The sequence below is a fragment of the Anolis sagrei genome, chromosome X (assembly GCF_037176765.1).
Source record: "Anolis sagrei isolate rAnoSag1 chromosome X, rAnoSag1.mat, whole genome shotgun sequence".
Taxonomy (NCBI): Eukaryota; Metazoa; Chordata; class Lepidosauria; order Squamata; family Dactyloidae; genus Anolis; species Anolis sagrei.
The window spans coordinates 5,408,138-5,429,120 of NC_090034.1; the positions used below are offsets into that span (position 1 = coordinate 5,408,138).

The following is a 20,983-nucleotide window of genomic DNA, read 5'->3' on the forward strand; positions in this document are numbered from 1 at the left end:
TGTGGTGCTCATCTCCATTTCTAAGCCGAAGAGCTAGCGTTGTCCGTAGACACCTCCAAGGTCATGTGGCCAATGGCATGACTGCATGGAGCGCCATACCTTTCCGCCGGAGCGGTACCTATTGATCTACTCACATTCGCATGTTTTCAAACTGCTAGGTTGGCAGAAGCTAGGGCTGACAGCGGAAGCTCACGCCGCTCCCCGGAATCGAACCTGCGACCTTTCGATCAACAAGCTCAGCAGCTCAGTGCTTTAACCCACCGTGCCACCGGGGGCTCCAATAATAGGGTAAAATACCATAAATATAATAATAGAGCAAAATAATAAATAGAATAGGTTCTTGTGGGGTTTTTTCGGGCTATAGAGCCATGTTCTAGAGGCATTTCTCCTGACGTTTCGCCTGCATCTATGGCAAGCATCCTCAGAGGTTGAGAAGGTCTAATGATGCTGAAGACAGTCCACAAACTTTGCAGAACAAATCAAGTTGAAAGTCTCCATGAGCAATTTGCAACTGGCATGTGCAACTGGCGTGATTTGGGGCTTGTTTACATTATATTGCAGTTCTTAAGATCACCAGAAATTGTTATAGAAATTGAGGGCACAATTGATGTTGCCCTAAGACTGGAAAGGAAAAGAAGAAGCATTATTTCAATTTCTGGTGATCTTAAGAACTGCAATATAATGTAAACAAGCCCCAAATCATGCCAGTTGCACATGCCAGTTGCAAATTGCTCATGGAGACTTTCAACTTGATTTGTTCTGCAAAGTTTGTGGACTGTCTTCAGCATCATTAGACCTTCTCAACCTCTGAGGATGCTTGCCATAGATGCAGGCGAAACGTCAGGAGAAATGCCTCTAAAACATGGCTCTATAGCCCGAAAAAACCCACAAGAACCTAGTGATTCCAGCCATGAAAGCCTTCGACAATACAATAAATAGAATGATAGAGCAAAATAATGTAAATATAATAATAATGGAATAAAATAATAAATAGAATAAAATAATACTAAGAACAGAGTGAAAGAATAAATAACCTTGAGAGTATAAGCCGAGGGGAGATTTTTCAGCATAAAAAAGGGGCTGAAAAACTAGGCTTCTAATAATAATAATAATAATAATAATAATAATAATAATAATCCTTTATTTATACCCCGCTACCATCTCCCGTGGGAGCCCCCGGTGGCGCAGTGGGTTAAAGCACTGAACCACTGAGCTTGTTGATCGAAAGGTCGCAGGTTCGATTCCGGGGAGCGGCGTGAGCTTCCGCTGTTAGCCCTAGCTTCTGCCAACCTAGCAGTTTGAAAACATGCAAATGTGAGTAGATCAATAGGTACCGCTCCAGCGGGAAGGTAACAGCGCTCCATGCAGTCATGCCGGCCACATGACCTTGGAGGTGTCTACGGACAACGCTGGCTCTTCGGCTTAGAAATGGAGATGAGCACCACACCCCAGAGTCAGACATGACTGGAGTTAATGTCAGGGGACTACCTTTACTACCTACCTTACCATCTCCCGAGGGACTCGGTGTGGCTTACAAGAGGCCGAGCCCAAATACATCAATAAAAAAGCAACAACAACAATACAGACAATAAATAAACTCATAAACAAAGCAATAAACAGTAACAATAACACCATGACGCATTAAAAACCTGTGGCTGGCCAATTGTAATAATTAAAAATGAAAAAAAATGCTGGGCATGACAAGGAGACATATAACTAGGATAGGTATTTGGAGAGAGATGAAGCAAGCAGACAATCCAAGATCATTAGTAAAGTGCGATTAGGGACATGTTGCTTGGGTTTCCTTATTCTGGGAAGGCACAAAGGAACAACCTCGGGTATATACAGTCAAGTAATAAATTGATTGACTGCAGTTTGGGTGTTTCTTAATATTATACAACATCTCTTTCTCTCCTCCCTCCCTCCCTCCCTCCCTCCCTTGTTTTTTGCAGATGGATTTTACCTGGCCAGCCACGCAGGGCAGTCTTCTTTGCACCCCCAAGGCCCTCCTTCCAGAGCGGCAGCCAACCACACTTCGAGCACCCTGCTCCGTGAAAAGGACCTCGGGCACTTACATAGGAACCCAAAAGACCCGACAGCCAAGGAGCGGCCGTACCGGAGTGACCTCTCTTTGCCCGGGGCCAAAAAGGAGAGCAAGTTGCGCGAGGAGCCCCGTCCCCACAGCGTGGTCGACCTCACGCAGGACACTAAACCCGACAGCGACAGGAAAGTGGGCGGCCTCGAGAAGGCCGCCAAGCCCGGAGGGGAGCGGATGTCGCCGTTCCTCGCCGAACACATGCCAAACCGGGCGGCCCTTTGCGGAGAACCAAAGTCCAAGAACCCGCTGCAGACCTCTTCGCTCAGCAACTGCAATGGTGGAGGGGACCCCTTGGGGAAAGCAGCGGGCTCCGAGCAAGACCGCTGCACCAAGGAGCCCAACCGACACGACGAGAACATGAGGCCTTCCGCTCACGCACACGCCGACCGGCTGAAACGGGGCGACTCGACGATGGGCTCGGTCGCCGCTTTGCACGTCGCCTGCAGCTGCCCGGCCTCGGCCCAGCCGGGGAAGCTGCCCCCTTCCTCCGCCTTCCCTCCCCACCCGGTCCATTCCAACATGTACACCATCTTCCCCTTGAGCAAGGATCCCGGAAGGGAACACAAAGTCATCGCCCCCACCTTCGTGCCTTCCGTCGAGGCATACGACGAGAGGAACGGCCCCATCCAGATCGCCTCCCAAGCCCGGGACAACTGCAAGGGGAAGGAGAAGGACGCCCCCCTCGCCGCCCGTGTGGGGGTCTTGCAAGCCGTGCCCGACAGGTGCCTGGCCGATGCCTCCTGCAACCTTTCGCCCCAAGATTTCCCCGCGCACCTAGAGGCCAAAAGGATGGAGCTGATGCGGGAAAAAGGCTCCGTGATCCGGGCGAACGCCATGGTGCTGAAGAAGCAGGGGGCTGCGGACAGTTTCCTCAACCGGCCGAGGCTCAGTTCCCCGGAAAGCAGGGAGTTCCTGGCCTCAAAAGACTTGCTTAAATCGGGTTCGGAGACCGAGCACCGCTCCGGAGAGCGGGACCGGTTCCAACGATCCGGCTGCAGAGAAGCGGCGAAGATATATGGCACTTTGGACTCTCCTTCTTCATCTTCGTCCTCTTCCTCTACCAACTCCTCCTCCACTTCCATCTCCTCCTCCTCCCGGCAACATCTCGATCACGGCCAACAGCTGAAGCCTCCCGAACAGAAATGGAAACCTTTCGAAATGGGCAACTTTGCCACCACTCAGATGGCTGTCCTAGCCGCCCAGCACAACCACGCCAACCGGGTGGAGGAGGAAGCCAAGAAGGTGTATCTCGACCCCGGCAGCTTGCAGCGGTCCTCGGCGGTGGTGTCGCGGAGTGCCCCCGAGGGTCTCCACCCGGCCTCTCACAGCGAAGGATCGGCCATGCAAAGCCTCATCAAGTACAGCGGCAGCTTCGCCAAGGAGGCTTCCACCCGCCAGGGTAGCGGCAAGAGGAGCCCCTTCGGGGGTCTTGGCAACATGAAGCTCGACCCCAACCAGCAGGGCTCAGCGAAGACCCCCCAGCTGCTTCCCCACCAGGCCAGCAAACAGCTGAAGAAGGAGCCGGAGCGCCCCGAGAGTGCCAAATCGTTCGGGCGTGAGAGCATTGGGTCTCAGGGAGAGGTGGAGGTCAGGCACCTGCCCGTGGGCATCGCCGTGGCCGTGGCCCGGCAAAAGGACAACAATGGTGGCACCAAGATGGGGCAAGGCCTGGTGGACCGGGACCGTTCTCTTTCCCTGAGCAACGTCAAAGGTAGGTCCTTGGCATTGAGGCTGATGAGGTTGTCTCTATTGAGGTTGGCATTGAGGTTGTCTCTATTGATAGAGACACCTGAGCAGGTTGAATGCTGTTGGATATTGACACTCCATGCTGGAGCATAATTTTTCCATCTTGGCTGGCTGTATGTCTGGGAGAGCCTTATTTATTTTATTTTATTTTATTTATAGTATTTATATCCCACCTTTCTCACCCAGCAAGGGACTCAGGGCAGATTACAATGTACATATACATGGCAAACGTTCAATGCCATAGACACACATCATATATGTTGCAGCCCAGAGCAGGAAACGAGACCCTAAGATAATAATCCACCACACTTGGCTGTGGGAAAAAACAATCCCTTTTTATTGATGAAAAATGGTTACAAAATAGAGGAAAATGCAAAGTCAAAAAGCCACAGTAAAATTCAGCAGCCAGCAATATCCATGAACTAGATCAAAAACCAAAAGCAACACTGTAAAAACCTGGAACCTGTTAGCAATCCACTAACCGTACTTGGAGCACTAGAAGCCTCTTGGGATGTAGGCCACGGGAAACGGGAAATCTGCCAAGGTAATGCCTGAGTCTAAACTATGCCTGATCTAAAGAGTCAACCCGGCGAGAGGCACTTAAAGCCGAAGAAACTGTTTCGTGACACGCCTCCAGGCTTTGAAGCCTGTGTTTCTTTTTCCCTTAATCTGGTTGACATTTGCAGACTCTGCGATTCGCCCCTGTTTTTCCAAATCTGTCCTCTTCTATCCTCATTAAGGATCCCAGGTGTTAGCTGTTCTGGAGAGCTATCACCGCTTGGCTCTGAAACATTCTCATGAGAATGTGTACTTTCACTTTCCAAGCCTGCAGGAGCTTCTTCTACACTGACCTCAGAATCAACATTTTCATAACCATCAGGGAAAAATACATTTTCAGTAGCATCAGGAAGTACAATCAGAGAATCAGGTTCAGGTTCACACCCAGGCTGAACCCCAACAATATATAGACAGACACTCAGAGGCTGTTCCAGCTTTTCATGAGGGTATTCTGGCCACTAGGGGAGCTGTCGCTTCACTGTCCATTTGTGACACTGATGAAGTACTTCCTCATTCTTTGCATGCTTCCTGGAGATTTTTATGGCCTCGTAAATTAGTTAAATTAGCCTTCCCACATAAGTGGTACCTAAATTTTCTACTTGACAGATTTATTTATTTATCGTGTCAGGGCAACCAGTCAATTGTATTACATTTCTAACAGAACAAAACAAACAGACAGACAAAACACAAAATTTGCAAGTTTGGTAGTTGACTAAATGTCCTTTGACCAGGATCTGGCCACTTGGAGTGCTTCTGGTGTTGCTGCAAGAAGGTCCTCCATTGTGCATGTGGCAGGGCTCAGGGTGCATTGCAGCAGGTGGTCAGTGGTTTGCTCTTCTCCGCACTCGCATGTCGTGGATTCAACTTTGTGGCCCCCTTTCTTGAGGTTGGCTCTGCATCTCGTGGTGCCAGAGCGCAGTCTGTTCAGCGCCTTCCAAGGCGCCCAGTCTTCTGTGTGCCCAGGGGGAGTCTCTCATTTGGTATCAGCCATTGATTGAGGTGCTGGGTTTGAGCCTGCCACTTTTGGACTCTCGCTTGCTGGGGTGTTCCAGCGAGTGTCTCTGTAGATCTAAGAAAACTATTTCTAGATTTAAGTCATTGATGTGCTGGCTGATACGCAAGCAAGGGATGGGCTGGAGATGTCTCTGCCTTGGTCCTTTCACTATTGGCTGCTCCTTCCCGGCGGATGTCAGGTGGTGCAATACCGGCTAAACAGTGTCATTTCTCCAGTGGTGTAGGGCGCAGACACCCCGTGATAATGCGGCACGTCTCATTAAGAGCCACATCCACTCTTTTAGTGTGGTGAGATGTGTTCCACACTGGTGATGCGTACTCTTCTTGACAGATGCAACTATCTTTCAGGCTGCAAAGGTCAACAGCAAGCTACCAAAATTGTCAGAAGCTCACTCCGAACTGGGCTGGCTTCGAAATCATGACCTTTTGGTCAGTAGTGATCTTAATGCAGCTGACTTCCAGCCAGCTGCCCGGTTAGTTGAAGCCCTCAATTTCTAGGATGCATAAATGAACATTTGGAGGAAACAAAAATATTATGGCATTTCGGGCTTGGCAAATCCAGGCATGGACATTCCTTAAGTGGCTGAGGGGGAAAAGGAAAGATCCTGAGGCTGTTAGGAATGGTGGGAGTTGAAATCCAAAACACTTGGAGGGAGGGCCAAAGTTTGCTCGTGCCTGCTGTAGAGAAAGATTCCTTGCACAGGAAACAGAGCCTAACATTGGTTATGGGCCCAGCACTCAGCTTCAATGGCTAAGGAGGAAAAGGAAAGTGTTTGTGAGTTGAAGTCCAAAACAATTGGAGGGCCAAAGTTGCTCAACCTTGAGTATCCTGTTTATATTTTGGATGCTCTGCTTATTGTTGATGTAGTTTTCCCTTACACTCTTGACTCTGAAAGGGCCAAAAACATGGTGTAATCGTCCAGTCTGGTGGATGACTTCAGGATATGGGGATATTGGGGTAACGATACAAAAGGTTTGCTAGGGTAGATCCTGAGCCCCCCCCCAATCAAACTCAGCCCCCCTGAATCAAACTCAGTCCCCCCCCCCCCCCTCCCCCGAATCAAAATCCTGGCTACGGGCCTGGCCTCAACTAAAGAGAAGCCAATTTCTGACCGCTAGGGACCTAGCTAACGAGGGGATAAAAGTCTCAAGTTTGGGATGTGTAGTCAGATGAAGCATCATTTAGAATCACGCCAAGTTCTCGTCCTTGTTTTATGGAAACCCTTCTTTGAAGTTTCATGCTTAGATTACTGCAACGCTCTCTACGTGGGGTTGCCTCTGAAGACTGCCCGGAAGCTGCAGCTAGTCCAACGCTTGGCAGCCAGACTACTAACGGGTGCTGGGTACAGGGAGCACACCACTCCGCTGTTACACCAGCTCCATTGGCTGCCAATTAGCTTCCGAGCACAATTCAAAGTGCTGGTGTTAACCTTTAAAGCCCTAAACGACTCCGGCCTTGTTTACCTCTCCGAACGTATTCTCCCCTATGGACCATCAAGATTATTAAGATCGTCTGGAGAGGCCCTGCTCTCGGTCCCACTGGCCTCACAAACGCGTCTGGTGGGGACGAGGGACAGGGCCTTCTCGGTGGTGGCCCCGTGACTCTGGAACTCTCTCCCACTGGAGATCAGAACCGCCCCTTCTATCCTGACTTTTAGGAAACAGGTGAAGACGTGGTTATGGAGACAGGCTTTTGATGAGTGAGACAACACCCTAAGACATGGATGGAAGATGATGTATAATTGTTTTTTAGTATGACGACTGACCACTGTAGTTTTGGATACATTTGTTGTTTTAATGCGTTATTGTAATATGAACTATGATGTTTTTTTACTGATTGTATGTGTTTTTATGGTTGGAAACCGGTCTGAGTCCCTCAAAAGAGGTGAGAAGGTCGGTATATAAAACTCTGAAATAAATAATAATAAATAAATAGATATTTCTTGTTCATGGTTCTGGATTCCTGGATTTCATGATTGCCTACCCAAGCCTTGGATCAATGTATTCTTGATTTTCTGGATTGTATTGGAGATGTGTGGACTTTGCTTTTATGAGTGTTGCTGAACTCTACCTTGGAGTAATTTGTTCCTGCTTATCTTCTTACCTAATTGGATTTACCTGTTTCTTTAAAGTGCTTTTTTACTTTGCTATTTATTTATCGTGTCATCAGCAACCATTGTATTACAATTCTATCAGAGCAAAAACAAACACAGAGATTAGAAAGAAAAAGAAAAAAAGGAAAAAGAACCACACAGATTTTGCAAATTTGGTATTTGGTTAAATGTCCTTTGACCAGTATCTGGCCACTTGGAGTGCCCCTGGGGTTGCCGCAAGAAGGTCCTCCATCGTGCATGTGGCAGGGCTCAGGGTGCATTGCAGCAGGTGGTCAGTGGTTTGCTCTTCTCCGCACTCACATGCCGAGGATTCCACCCTGTAGCCCCATTTCTTAAGGTTGGCTCTGCATCTCGTGGTGCCCGAGCGCAGTCTGTTCAGCGCCTTCCAAGTCGCCCAATCTTCTGTGTGCCCAGGGGGGAGTCTCTCATCTGGTATCACCCATGAATTGAGGTGCTGGGTTTGGGCCTGCCACTTTTGGACTCTCGCTTGCTGGGGTGTTCCAGCGAGTGTCTCTGTAGATCTAAGAAAACTATGTCTTGATTTAAGTCGTTGACGTGCTGGCTGATACCCAAACAGGGGATAAGCTGGAGATGTCTCTGCCTTGGTCCTTTCACTATTGGCTGCTCCTTCCTGGCGGATGTCAGATGGTGCAATACCGGCTAAGCAGTGTAATTTCTCCAGTGGTGTGGGGCGCAGACACCCTGTGATAATGCGGCATGTCTCATTAAGAGCCACATCTACTGTTTTAGTGTGGTGAGATGTGTTCCACACTGGGCATGCATACTCAGCAGCAGAATAGCATAGCGCAAGGGCAGATGTCTTCACTGTGTCTGGTTGTGATCCCCAGGTTGTGCCAGTCAGCTTTCGTATGATGTTGTTTCTAGCACCCACTTTTTGTTTGATGTTCAGGCAGTGCTTCTTGTAGGTCAGAGCACGGTCCAAAGTGACTCCCAGGTATTTGGGTGCACTGCAATGCTCCAGTGGGATTCCTTCCCAGGTAATCCTCAGAGCTCGGGATGCTTGTCTGTTCTTAAGGTGAAAGGCGCATGTCTGTGTTTTAGATGTCTGTGTTTTACTTTGCTGCTTTTTACTTATCTTCAATAAAAGGATTGTTTTTTTTCCTATTCAACGTGTGGTGTTTAAAGTCAGAGGGTTATTCAAAATCCTGGCTACGGGCCTTCCTGAGTCAGTAGGTAAATTTATTCTGGAAGAGAAGTGAGAGAGATGGAAGCAGTGTAGCATCAAACTACAAGAATGGAGATTCCATCTGAACATGAGGGAGAACTTCCTGACTGTGAGATCCGTTCAGCAGTGGAACTCTCTGCCCCGGAGTGTGGTGGAGGCTCCTTCTTTGGAAGCTTTTAAACAGAGGCTGGATGGCCATCTGTCAGGGGTGCTTTGAATGCAATATTCCTGCTTCTTGGCAGAATGGGGTTGGACTGGATGGCCCAGGAGGTCTCTTCCAACTCTTTGATTCTATGATTCTATGATCCGGATTTTGGAGCCTAGTTAAAACCCGAGATGGCAGAGGTGATGTGGGCTGTAGTAGGACTTCTCCTGGCTGTAGGTCAGGATCTTAATGTTCTCCATTAGTCCGTTGCCTTTTCTTGAGAACATTGATGGTAGGGAAAAAATGATGGAAAAGAACGAACTTTGTGAACTTTGTGTTGTAATAACTTACACTTCATGCTTTGCTCGCTAATGAGCTGAATGCTCAACCTTGAGTATCCTGTTTATATTTTGGATGCTCTGCTTATTTTTGTTGTAGTTTTCCCTTACACTCTTGACTCTGAAAGGGCCAAAAATATGGTGAAATTGTCCAGCCTGGTGGATGACTTCAGGGTATGGGGGTATTGGGGTAATGATACAAAAGGTTTGCTAGGGTAGATCCTGAGCCCCCCCCAAATCAAACTCAGCCCCCCTGAATCAAACTCAGTCCCCCCCCCCCCCCGAATCAAAATCCTGGCTACGGGCCTGGCCTCAACTAAAGAGAAGCCAATTTCTGACCGCTAGTGACCTAGCTAACGAGGGGATAAAAGTCTCAAGTTTGGGATGTGTAGTCAGACGAAGCATCGTTTAGAATCACGCCAAGTTCTCGTCCTTGTTTTATGGAAACCCTTCTTTGAAGTTTCATGCTTAGATTACTGCAACGCTCTCTACATGGGGTTGCCTCCGAAAACTGCCCGGAAGCTGCAGCTAGTCCAACGCTTAGGAGCCAGACTACTAACGGGTGCTGGGTACAGGGAGCACACCACTCCGCTGTTACACCAGCTCCACTGGCTGCCAATTAGCTTCCGAGCACAATTCAAAGTGCTGGTGTTAACCTTTAAAGCCCTAAACGACTCCGGCCCACTTTACCTGTCCGAACGTATCCTCCCCTTAATGTCCTCCATTAGTCTGTTGCCCTTTCTCGGGAACATAGACGGTAGGGAAAAAATGATGGAAAAGACCAACTTTGTGAACTTCGTGTTGTAATAACTGACACAGACTTTTTGCCGCGTGGTATACAGATTTTGCATAATCCATACATGGAATGTCATGTTCATGCAGCATATTGCTGTAATCTCTCTCCCTCCTGTCTCTCTCCCCCCTTCATTTGGCTTGATGCATTTAACATTACGTAACTGACGAAGCCATCGAGCTGCATGAAATACGGGATAAAGATTTAGGCAAATCGTCTGCTGGCTTTGTCAGCATCGCAGGGTAGGGTGTGGGTATGTGTATCTCGTGTGTGTGATACATATTCCTTACTCATTAGGCTGTGGTTGTGTTTTACTCTATTCACAACCGTCTCCTTTCTTTGTTTTAAGCAAATTAATTGTTCTCAAATCAGTTATGGCTTATGGTGACCCTAAAACAAGGTAATCTTGGCACAATTTGATCAAAGGAGGTTTGCCATAGCTTTCCTCTGAGGCTGAGAGAGCGTGACTTGCCCAAGCTAGGTTTCTGTGACTGAATCCTAGTCTCGATTATCACAATCTAATGCTTAAACCTTGCATTACTTACTGGATGGTGCCTGGTTTGTAGACCACCAAGGAATACCATGTGTTGTGGGGTCTATTTCAGAGGAAGGCATTTGCAAAACACCTCTGAGTATTCCTTGCCTAAGAAAACCCCATTAAATTCATCGGGTCGCTGTCAGTCAATAGCCAATTTCAAGGCACACACACTCATACACATCTCCTTTCCCTTCCCAACCGCACGCTAGCACTTCCTTTTACATTTCAGCTTTATGGGACATGCAGTAATAATCACAGGTGACTCCCACCCTATTGAATGTCGACTTCAAGCATTTGTTTCCTGCGGAATAGAAGCCAAGGCTGCACGGGAGCAGAGTGTCACCTGAACAGCTTTTTAGCGGCAGGAATTCAAAGACGTCGCCTTGTTAGTCTGGAATATCAGTATGCAAAGGGATCTTGTCGCACCTTTGAGACTGGCGGGGAGAGAGGAGGAGTTGGCAGCAGAAGCTCTCCCAGACTGAAGTCTACCTCCTCAGACGCACCTTTGCATACTGAACAGCGCTCCTTGCAATAATTGGGCCGGCCATGCGGTGTCACGCTTGTTTTACAAAAAAAAAGTACAAAGGGATTTTTGTCGCACCTTTGAGGCGAACAGGAAAGAAAGGAGTTGTAGCGCCGGCTTTTGCAGACTGAAGTCAGAGGCAACAGCTGTCTCAGTTCCTCTCGAAGATGCCACAAGGTTCCTTTGCAGACTGATATTGCAAGCGAACGCAGCAATGCCCTTTGGAGAAAGAAACAGGCGGTTTAAAAGGGAATGCACGGGATCAGGAGATCCAGTCACTTCCAAATGATGAATTTTACCATTTGAACACAAACAGCACTAAACATTCACAGTTAAAATCCATCAAGACTTGGCTTTTTGAGCAGGCATCTGCAAATACAGTGCAACAGACATAGGATAATGGAATGGTTGACAATGTGATTGGACAATGTTTTAACAAGGAGACCCTAATTTACCGTATATACTCAAGTATATACTAGAGACAAAGTTGAAGTACTTTGGCCACATCATGAGGAGACAGGAAAGCCTAGAGAAGACAATGATGCTGGGGAAAGTGGAAGGCAAAAGGAAGAGGGGCCGACCAAGGGCAAGATGGATGGATGGCATCCTTGAAGTGACTGGACTGACCTTGAGGGAGCTGGGGGTGGTGACGGCCGACAGGGAGCTCTGGCGTGGGCTGGTCCATGAGGTCACGAAGAGTCGGAGACGACTGAACGAATGAACAACAACAACTCAAGTATAAGCCGACCCGAATATAAACCGAAGCACCTAATTTTACTACCAAAAAATGGGAAAACTTACTGACTCAAGTATAAGTCGAGGGTGGAAAATGCAGCTTTTGTTCATTCGTTCAGTCGTCTCCGACTCTTCGTGACCTCATGGACCAGCCCACGCCAGAGCTCCCTGTCGGCCGTCACCACCCCCGACTCCTTCAAGGTCAGTCCAGTCACTTCAAGGATGCCATCCATCCATCTTGCCCTTGGTTGGCCCCTCTTCCTTTTTCCTTCCACTTTCCCCAGCATAATTGTCTTCTCCAGGCTTTGCTGTCTCCTCATGATGTGGCCAAAGTACTTCAGCTTTGTCTCTAGTCTCCTTCCCTCCAGTGAGCAGTCGGGCTTTATTTCCTGGAGGATGGACTGGTTGGATCTTCTCGCAGTCCAAGGCACTCTCAGCACTTTCCTCCAACACCACAGCTCAAAAGCATCTCTCTTCCTTCGCTCAGCCTTCCCGAAGGTCCAGCTCTCACATCCGTAGATGTGACGACAGGGAAGACCATGGCTTTGACTAGGCAATGGATCTTGGTTGCCAGTCTGATGTCTCTACTCTTTACTATTTTATCGAGACTGGACATTGCTCTCCTCCCAAGAAGGAAGCGTCTTCTGATTTCCTGGCCACAGTCTGCATCTGCACTCATTTTTGCGCCTAGAAATACAAAGTCTGTCACGGCCTCCACATTTTCTCCCTCTATTTCCCAGTTGTCAATCATTCTTGTTGCCATAATCTTGGTTGTTTTGATGTTTAGCTGCAACTCGGCTTTTGCGCTTTCTTCTTTCACCTTGATTAGAAGGCTCCTCAGCTCCTCCTCGCTTTCAGCCATCAGAGTGGTGTCATCTGCATATCTGAGGTTGTTAATGTTTCTTCCAGCAATTTTCACCCCAGCAGCAGCTACTGGTAATACAAAATAAATATAGATACCAATTTATTTATTTATTTATTTATTTATTTATTTTATCGTGTCAGGGGCAAGCAGACCATTGTATTACATTTCTAACAGAACAAAACAAACAAACAGACAAAACACAAAGTTTGCAAGCTTGGTAGTTGATTAAATGTCCTTTGACCAGTATCTGGCCACTTGGGGTGCCTCTGGTGTTTCTGCAAGAAGGTCCTCCATTGCGCATGTGGCAGGGCTCAGGGTGCATTGCAGCAGGTGGTCAGTGGCTTGCTCTTCTCCACACTCGCATGTCGTGGATTCCACTTTGTGGCCCCTTTTCTTGAGGTTAGCTCTGCATCTCGTGGTGTCAGAGCTCAGTCTGTTCAGCGCCTTCCAAGTCGCCCAGTCCTCTGGGTGCCCAGGGGGGAGTCTCTCATTTGGCACCCGCCATTGATTGAGGTTCTGAGTTTGAGCCTGCCACTTTTGGACTCTTGCTTGCTGAGGTGTTCCAGTGAGTGTCTCTGTAGATCTTAGAAAACTATTTCTTGATTTAAGTCATTGGCGTGCTGGCTGATATCTGAACAGGGGATGGGCTGGAGATGTCTCTGCGTTGGTCCTTTCACTATTGGTTGCAACTCCCCAGCGGATGTCAGGTGGTGCAATTCCGGCTAAATAGTGTAACTTCTCCAGTGGTGTAGGGCGCAGACACCCCGTGATAATGCGGCATGTAGAATCATAGAATCATAGTCCAACCCTATTCTGCCAAGAAGCAGGAATATTGCATTCAGATCACCCCTGACAGATGGCCATCCAGCCTCTGTTTCAAAGCCTCCAAAGGAGGAGCCTCCACCACACTCCGGGGCAGAGAGTTCCACTGCTGAACGGCTCTCACAGTCAGGAAGTTCTTTCTCATGTTCAGATGGAATCTCCTCTCTTGTAGTTTGAAGCCATTGTTCCGCGTCCTAGTCTCCAGGGAAGCAGAAAACAAGCTTGCTCCCTCCTCCTCCCTGTGGCTTCCTCTCACATATTTATACATGGCTATCATATCTCCTCTCAGCCTTCTCTTCTTCAGGCTAAACATGGCCAGCTCCTTAAGCCGCTCCCCATAGGGCTTGATTAAGAGCCACATCCACTGTTTTAGCGTGGTGAGATCTGTTCCACACTGGGCATACGTACTCAGCAGCAGAGTAGCCTAGCGCAAGGGCAGATGTCTTCACTGTGTCTGGTTGTGATCCCCAGGTTGTGCCAGTCAGCTTTCGTATGATATTGTTTCTGGCACCCACTTTTTGCTTGATGTTCAGGCAGTGCTTCTTGTAGGTCAGAGAACGGTCGAGAGTGACTCCCAGGTATTTGGGTGTGCTGCAATGCTCCAGTGGGATTCCTTCCCAGGTAATAATCCTCAGAGCTCGGGATGCTTGTCTGTTCTTAAGGTGAAAAGCACATGTCTGTGTTTTAGATGGATTAGGGATCAGCTGGTTTTCCCTGTAATAGGCCGTAAGAGCACCTAGAGCTTCGGAGAGCTTCTAGGAGACCCTAATGATATGCGTTTCAAACTGACTTTGCTATGGTTTTATATTCTCTTATTGTTTTTATGGAACTGAAATTGTATTTTATGGTCTTGGTACTAACTGTACACCTCCTCGAGTTGCCTGCAGGCGGAGAGGGATGGTATATAAATATAGTAAATAAACAAACAAATAAATAAAACATTTAGAGTTGGAAATCACAGTGCTTGTCTGTCTGTCTATCTATCTATCTATCTATCTATCTATCTATCTATCACAATGTTATGCAGCGGCAAAAACCCAATGTGATTTTGGCCTGCATCAAGAGGATCCTAGTGTCTAGATCCAGGGAAGTCATGCTCCCCATGCTCTATTCTGCCTTGGTTGGACCACACCTGGAATTACACTGTGTCCAATTCTGGGCACCACAGTTGAAGGGAGATGTTGACTCTAAGCCGGAATGTGTCCAGAGTAGGTAGGGCGACTAAAATGATCCAGGGTCTGGAGAACAAGCCCTATGAGGAGCGGCTTAAAGAGCTGGGCATGTTTAGCCTGAAGAAGGCTGAGAGGAAACATGATAGCCATATGTAAATATGTGAGGGGATATCATAGGGAGGATGGAGCAAGCTTCCTTTCTGCTTCCCTGGAGACTAGGACGCAATGGAACAATGGCTTGAAACTACAAGAGAGGAGATTCCACCTGAACATGAGAAAGAACTTCCTGACTGTGAGAGCTGTTCATCAGTGGAATTCTCTGCCCCGGAGTGTGGTGGAGGCTCCTTCTTTGGAGGCTTTTAAACAGAGGCTGGATGGCCATCTGTCAGGGGTGCTTTGAATGAATTTTCCTGCTTCTTGGCAGAATGGGGTTGGACTGGATGGCCCAGGAGGTCTCTTCCAACTCTTTGATTCTATGATTCTATGATTATATAGATAGCTCTTGTAGGTTTTTTTAATTTTGTTTATAAAACTTTGAAAATTCACCAAAAATCCATGGATAAGCGAAAAGTTCTGAAATTTGGTGGGCTAATAGGGGACAATGTGTTCTACCATTGTAGCAAGTTTTATCAATGTAGCAAATATGAATATTATATTATATTATATTATATTATATTATATAGATGGCTCTTGTAGGTTTTTTAAAAATGTTGTTTATAAAACTTTGAAAATTCGCCAAAAATCCATGAATCAGTGAAAAATTCTGGAATGTGGTGGGGTAACAGGGGACACAATGTGTTCTACCATTGTAGCAAGTTTCACCCCAATAGTTGGAACAACGAGGGAGAACGGAGCCCCTGAAGTTTCCCCAATTACAGTAATCATATGCATTTACTGTAACGAAATAGTAAAGACTTTTTTCCCTAAGAATATTTTAGGAACTCTTTAGAAACGAATTGCCAACTTCCTCCAGTTTTATAATGACTTTTGAACCAATTTTAATGGAATCTCCTCTCTTGTAGTTTGAAGTCATTGGGTCCTAGTCTCCAGGGAAGCAGAAAACAAGCTTGCTCCCTCCTCCTCCCTGTGGCTTCCTCTCACATATTTATACAGGGCTATCATATCTCCTCTAGCCTTCTCTTCTTCAGGCTAGACATGCCCAGCTCTTTAATCCACTCCTCATAGGGCTTGTTCTCCAGACTCTTGATCATTTTAGTCGCCCTCCTCTGGACACTTTCCATCTTGTCAGCTCTTACATATTTATACATGGCTATCATATCTCCTCTCAGCCTTCTCTTCTTCAGGCTAGACATGCCCAGCTCCTTAAGCCGCTTCTCATAGGGCTTGTTCTCCAGACCCTTGATGGTTTTAGTCACCCTCCTCTGGACACATTCCAGGTTGTCAGCTCTTACATATTTATACAGGGCTATCATATCTCCTCTCATCCTTCTCTTCTTCAGGCTAGACATGCCCAGCTCCTTAAGCCGCTCCTCATAGTGCTTGTTCTCCAGACCCTTGGTCATTTTAGTCGCCCTCCTCTGGACACATTCCAGCTTGTCAATATCTCTCTTGGATTGTGATATGACTATCATATCTCCTCTCATCCTTCTCTTCTTCAGGCTAGACATGCCCAGCTCCTTAAGCCGCTCCTCATAGGACTTGTTCTCCAGACCCTTGATCATTTGAGTCGCCCTCCTCTGGACACATTCCAGCTTGTCAGCTTTTACATATTTATACATGGCTATCATATCTCCTCTCAGCCTTCTCTTCTTCAGGCTAGACATGCCCAGCTCCTTAAGCCGCTCCTCATAGGGCTTTTTCTCCAGACCCTTGATCATTTTAGTCGCCCTCCTCTGGACACATTCCAGCTTGTCAGCTCTTACATATTTATACAGGGCTATCATATCTCCTCTCAGCCTTCTCTTCTTCAGGCTAGACATGCCCAGCTCCTTAAGCCGCTCCTCATAGGGCTTGTTCTTTAGAAACGAATTGCCAGGATCCCTTAGTTTTGTAATGACTTCTGAACCAATTTTAATGGCTGTCCATCCCTAATATGGGGTGTTGTCTTAGGCCTGGAGCCAGCGTGTGAATTCCGCCCGGCCTGTTGTTTCATTTTCGGGCGCAATCGAGACTTGGCGCTCCCTCAATGCCGTCCGCGGCGGGTTTCGGCCTATTGTTGTTGTCATTCGGGGGCCTCCATGGCTGCCCCCGTCTCCTCCTTTCCCACAGCCTCGTCCTTTCGCTTTGGCCGGAGCCCAAAAGAAGGAAACAAGGCCGCTTTCTGTCCGGTTGCTAAGCGACGGCATTGGCTTTCAGGGGGAAAACACGGCCTCCATTTTCCCCCCTCAGCCATTGTTTATTATTTTGCATTATTGATTCAGTTTGCTGGCTCCCACGAAGTGAGGGAGAGATGGAGTGTTTCAAACACCCTTTCGAAAAGGAAAAGCCAGGGCGAAATTGGTCATTCCTTTTTGTTTCTGGTGAGAAGCCTTCATCTTGAGGGATGCTCTGGGCCTCAAATGGATGGATGGAGGCCTTTTTCTATCCATCCCCCCCCCCCTTTTCAGGGATTTATTTTATCTAATACTAGCTGTCCCCGCCACGCGTTGCTGTGGCCAACCTTCCCTCTTTTCCTCCTTCTTTCCCTCCTTCGTTCACTCCCTCTTTCCTTCCTTCCTTCCTTCCTTCCTTCCTTCCCATCTTCCCTCTTTCTTTTCTGCTGTCTCTCTTTTCTTCCTTCTCCTTCCTTCACTCCCTCTTTCCTTCCTTCCTTCCTTTCTTCCTTCCTTCTCTCCTTCATTCCCATCTTTCCTTCTCCTCTTCCTTCTCTATGTCTATCTCTTTCTTTCTCTTCTGCTGTCTCTCTTTCCTTCCCTACCTCTTCCCTTCCTTTCTTCCTCCCCTCCTTCCTTCCCATCTTTCCTTCTCTTCTTCCTTCTCTATCTCTCTCTCTCTCTCTTTCTTTCTCTTCTGCTGTGTCCCTTTTCTTCCTTCTTTTTCCTTCCCTCCCTCTTTCTCTCCTTCTTTCCCTCCTTCCTTCACTCCCTCCTTCCTTCCTTCCTTCCTTCCTTCCTTCCCATCTTCCCATCTTCCTTCTTTCTCTTCTGCTGTCTCTCTTTTCTTCTTTCTCCTTCCTTCACTCCCTCTTTCCTTCCTTCCTTCCTTCCTTCCTTCCTTCCTTCCTTCCTTCCTTCCTTCCCATCTTCCCATCTTCCTTCTTTCTCTTCTGCTGTGTCTCTTTTCTTCCTTCTCCTTCCTTCACTCGCTCTTTCCTTCCTTCTTTCCTTCCTTCTTTCCTTCCTTCTTTCCTTCCTTCCTTCCTTCCTTCCTTCCTTCCTTCCTTCCTTCCTTCCCATCTTTCCTTCTCTTCTTCCTTCTCTATCTCTTTCTTTTCTGCTGTCTCTCTATTCTTCCTTCTCCTTCCTTCACTCCCTCTTTCTTTCCTTCCTTCCTTCACTCCTTCCTTCCTTCCTTCCTTTCTTCCTTCCTTCCCATCTTTCCTTCTCTTCTTCCTTCTCTATCTCTTTCTTTTCTGCTGTCTCTCTATTCTTCCTTCTTCTTCCTTCACTCCCTCTTTCCTTCCTTCCTTCACTCCTTCCTTCCTTCCTTCTTTCCCAACTTTCCTTCTCTTCTTCCTTCTCTATCTCTTTCTTTTCTGCTGTCGCTCTATTCTTCCTTCTCTTTCCTTCACTCCCTCTTTCTTTCCTTCCTTCCTTCCTTCCCATCTTTCCTTCTCTTCTTCCTTCTCTATCTCTTTCTTTCTCTTCTGCTGTCTCTCTATTCTTCCTTCTCTTTCCTTCCCTCCCTCTTTCTCTCCTTCTTTCCCTCCTTCCTTCACTCCCTCTTTCTTTCCTTCCTTTCTTCCCATCTTTCCTTCTCTTCTTCCTTCTCTATCTCTTTTTTCTCTTCTGCTGTCTCTCTTTTCGTCCTTCTCTTGCCTTCCCTCCCTCTTTCTCTCCTTCTTTCCCTCCTTCCTTCCTTCCTTCCTTCCTTCCTTCACTCTCTCTCTCTTTCCTTCCTTCCTTCCCATCTTTCCTTCTCTTCTTCCTTCCCTATCTCTTTCTTTCTCTTCTGCTGTTTCTCTTCCTTCTCCTTCCATCCCTCCCTCTTTCTCTCCTTCTTTCCCTCCTTCCTTCACTCCTTCCTTCCTTCCTTCCTTCCTTCCTTCCCATCTTTCCTCCTTCCTTCCTTCCTTCCTTCCCATCTCTCTCTCTATCTCTTTCTTTCTCTTCTGCTGTCTCTCTTTTCTTCCTTCTCTTTCCTTCCCTCCCTCTTTCTCTCCGATGAGGGAAATCAAAGCAAATAAAGCAAATCTTGGTTAAATGCATATTTTCTTTTTTGCCAACCGTACCCAGAAATAGCATAAAACTAAATAAGGCTGTAAGTCCGAAGTGAGCAATGACTCCCAAAGATTCTCAACTCATTTAAAAATAATTCCCACAGATGTTTTTCTCCAGCTATTTTTGTGTGTGCTACAACTAGCTAAATCGACTATACTTGGCCTTCAACTTTCTCAAAGTTTAGTAGTGCAGAACCTTGTTAAAAATGGGAAAAGTCAAAATTTTAGGGACTCTACAATGCGTAGGATTCTTGAGTTGGAAGAGACCATGTGGGCCATCCAGTCCAACCCCCTGCCATGCAGGAAAAGCACAATCAAAGCACCCCCAAGAGATGGCCATCCAACCTTAGTTTAAAAGCCTCCAAGAAGGGAGCTTCAACCAGACTCCGAGGCAGAGATTTCCAATGTTGAACAGCTTGTACGTTCAGGACGTTCTTCCTCATGTTCAGGTGGAATCTCCTTCCCTGTAATTTGAACCCATGGCTCCATTGAGTCCTAGTTTCCAGGAAGCGGAAAGGAAGCCTGATCCCTCTTCCTTATGACACCCTTTTTTATATTTATTCATGGCTCTCATCATGTCTCCTTAACCTTCTCTTCTGGAGGCTGAACATCCCCACTTCTTTAAGATGCTTCTCAGAGGGATTATTCATGGTCTCCAGACCTTTCAACCTTTTAGTCGCCCTCTTCCTCTGGACACCTTCTAGCTTAGAGTCAATATATTTAAATTGCTTTCTGCAGAATTTGATATAGTATGATTCCTGGTAAAGAGGTCTAACCAAAGCAGGAGAGGCATCATTACTTCCCTCGATCGTGACACTAGACTCCTTTTGATGCAGCCCAAAATCCCATTGGCTTTTTTAGCTGCTGCATCACACTCTTGGCTCATGTTCAGCTTGTTGTCCATGACGACTCCAAGATCTTTTTCACATGGACTGGTGTCAAGCCGGACGTCGCCCATTTTCTCTCTTTGCATTTCATTTTACAGCTATATATATTAGAAGCTACTGGAGGGAAGGATACTAGAGACAAAGTTGAAGTACTTTGGCCACATCATGAGGAGACAGCAAAGCCTAGAGAAGACAATTATGCTGGGGAAAGTGGAAGGCAAAAGGAAGAGGGGCCGACCAAGGGCAAGATGGATGGATGGCATCCTTGAAGTGACTGGACTGACCTTGAAGGAGCTGGGGGTGGTGACGGCCGACAGGGAGCTCTGGTGTGGGCTGGTCCATGAGGTCACGAAGAGTCGGAGACAACTGAACGAATGAACAACAAAACTTAACACTAAGCACATCGTAAAACTTGCTTCCTCTCCATCTGATAGTAACATCGCGAGCACACCTCTTATCAGTACTAGTCCACACCTCCTGCATTCCAGAGTGACGTATGACGTACGATGCTGCTTCCATTTGCTCTATACACTTGATTTATTACCTCTCTAGGAATGCCGTTCCCTCCATAGTACAATCAACTCTTTTCACACAGGAATATACTCGGCACATAGCTACTACATTTTAAACATACATACATACTTTGAAATCTACATTAGAAATTGCAAACAGCTCCAACAGGTCCAATAATTTTTTCTACCTAAGTGGAATATCTTACGTTTGAAATGTTTTTTGTTAGTTTTGGCCAATCATCTCTCAAACCAATTAAGGTCATTTTGAATCCTGATCCCATCCTCTGGAGTGTTAGCTCTCCTTCCCAATTTGGTCCCATCTGCAAACTTGATCTGCCTGCCCTCTAAACCTTGGTCCAAGCCATTAATAAAGATGTTGAACAGCACTAGGTCCAGGACCGAACCCTCTTTATGGCACCAAATAGTCACTTCTTTTCAGGATGAAGAAGAGGAACCATTGGGGAGAAGCACCCTTTGGGTTTAATCACTTAACCAATTTCAGACCCACCTAATAGTCTTGAATCCCTCTTCGGAGGTGAGAAGGATGGGATATACTGTATATACTTGAGTATAAGCCTAGTTTTTCAGCTCTTTTTTT

General features: G+C 47.0%; 1 protein-coding gene across 3 annotated transcripts in view; it reads left to right on the forward strand.

Moving 5' to 3' along the window:
* The window catches only part of LOC132781571 (trinucleotide repeat-containing gene 18 protein), a 205,856-nt gene that overhangs the window by 72,957 nt on the left and 111,916 nt on the right, over positions 1-20,983 (forward strand). For all 3 annotated transcript variants that reach the window (XM_067473072.1, XM_067473070.1, XM_067473071.1), the window contains exon 4: positions 1,953-3,809. In XM_067473072.1, coding sequence (XP_067329173.1) covers positions 1,953-3,809 — 1,857 coding nt within the window. The remainder of the gene's footprint in view (positions 1-1,952; positions 3,810-20,983) is intronic.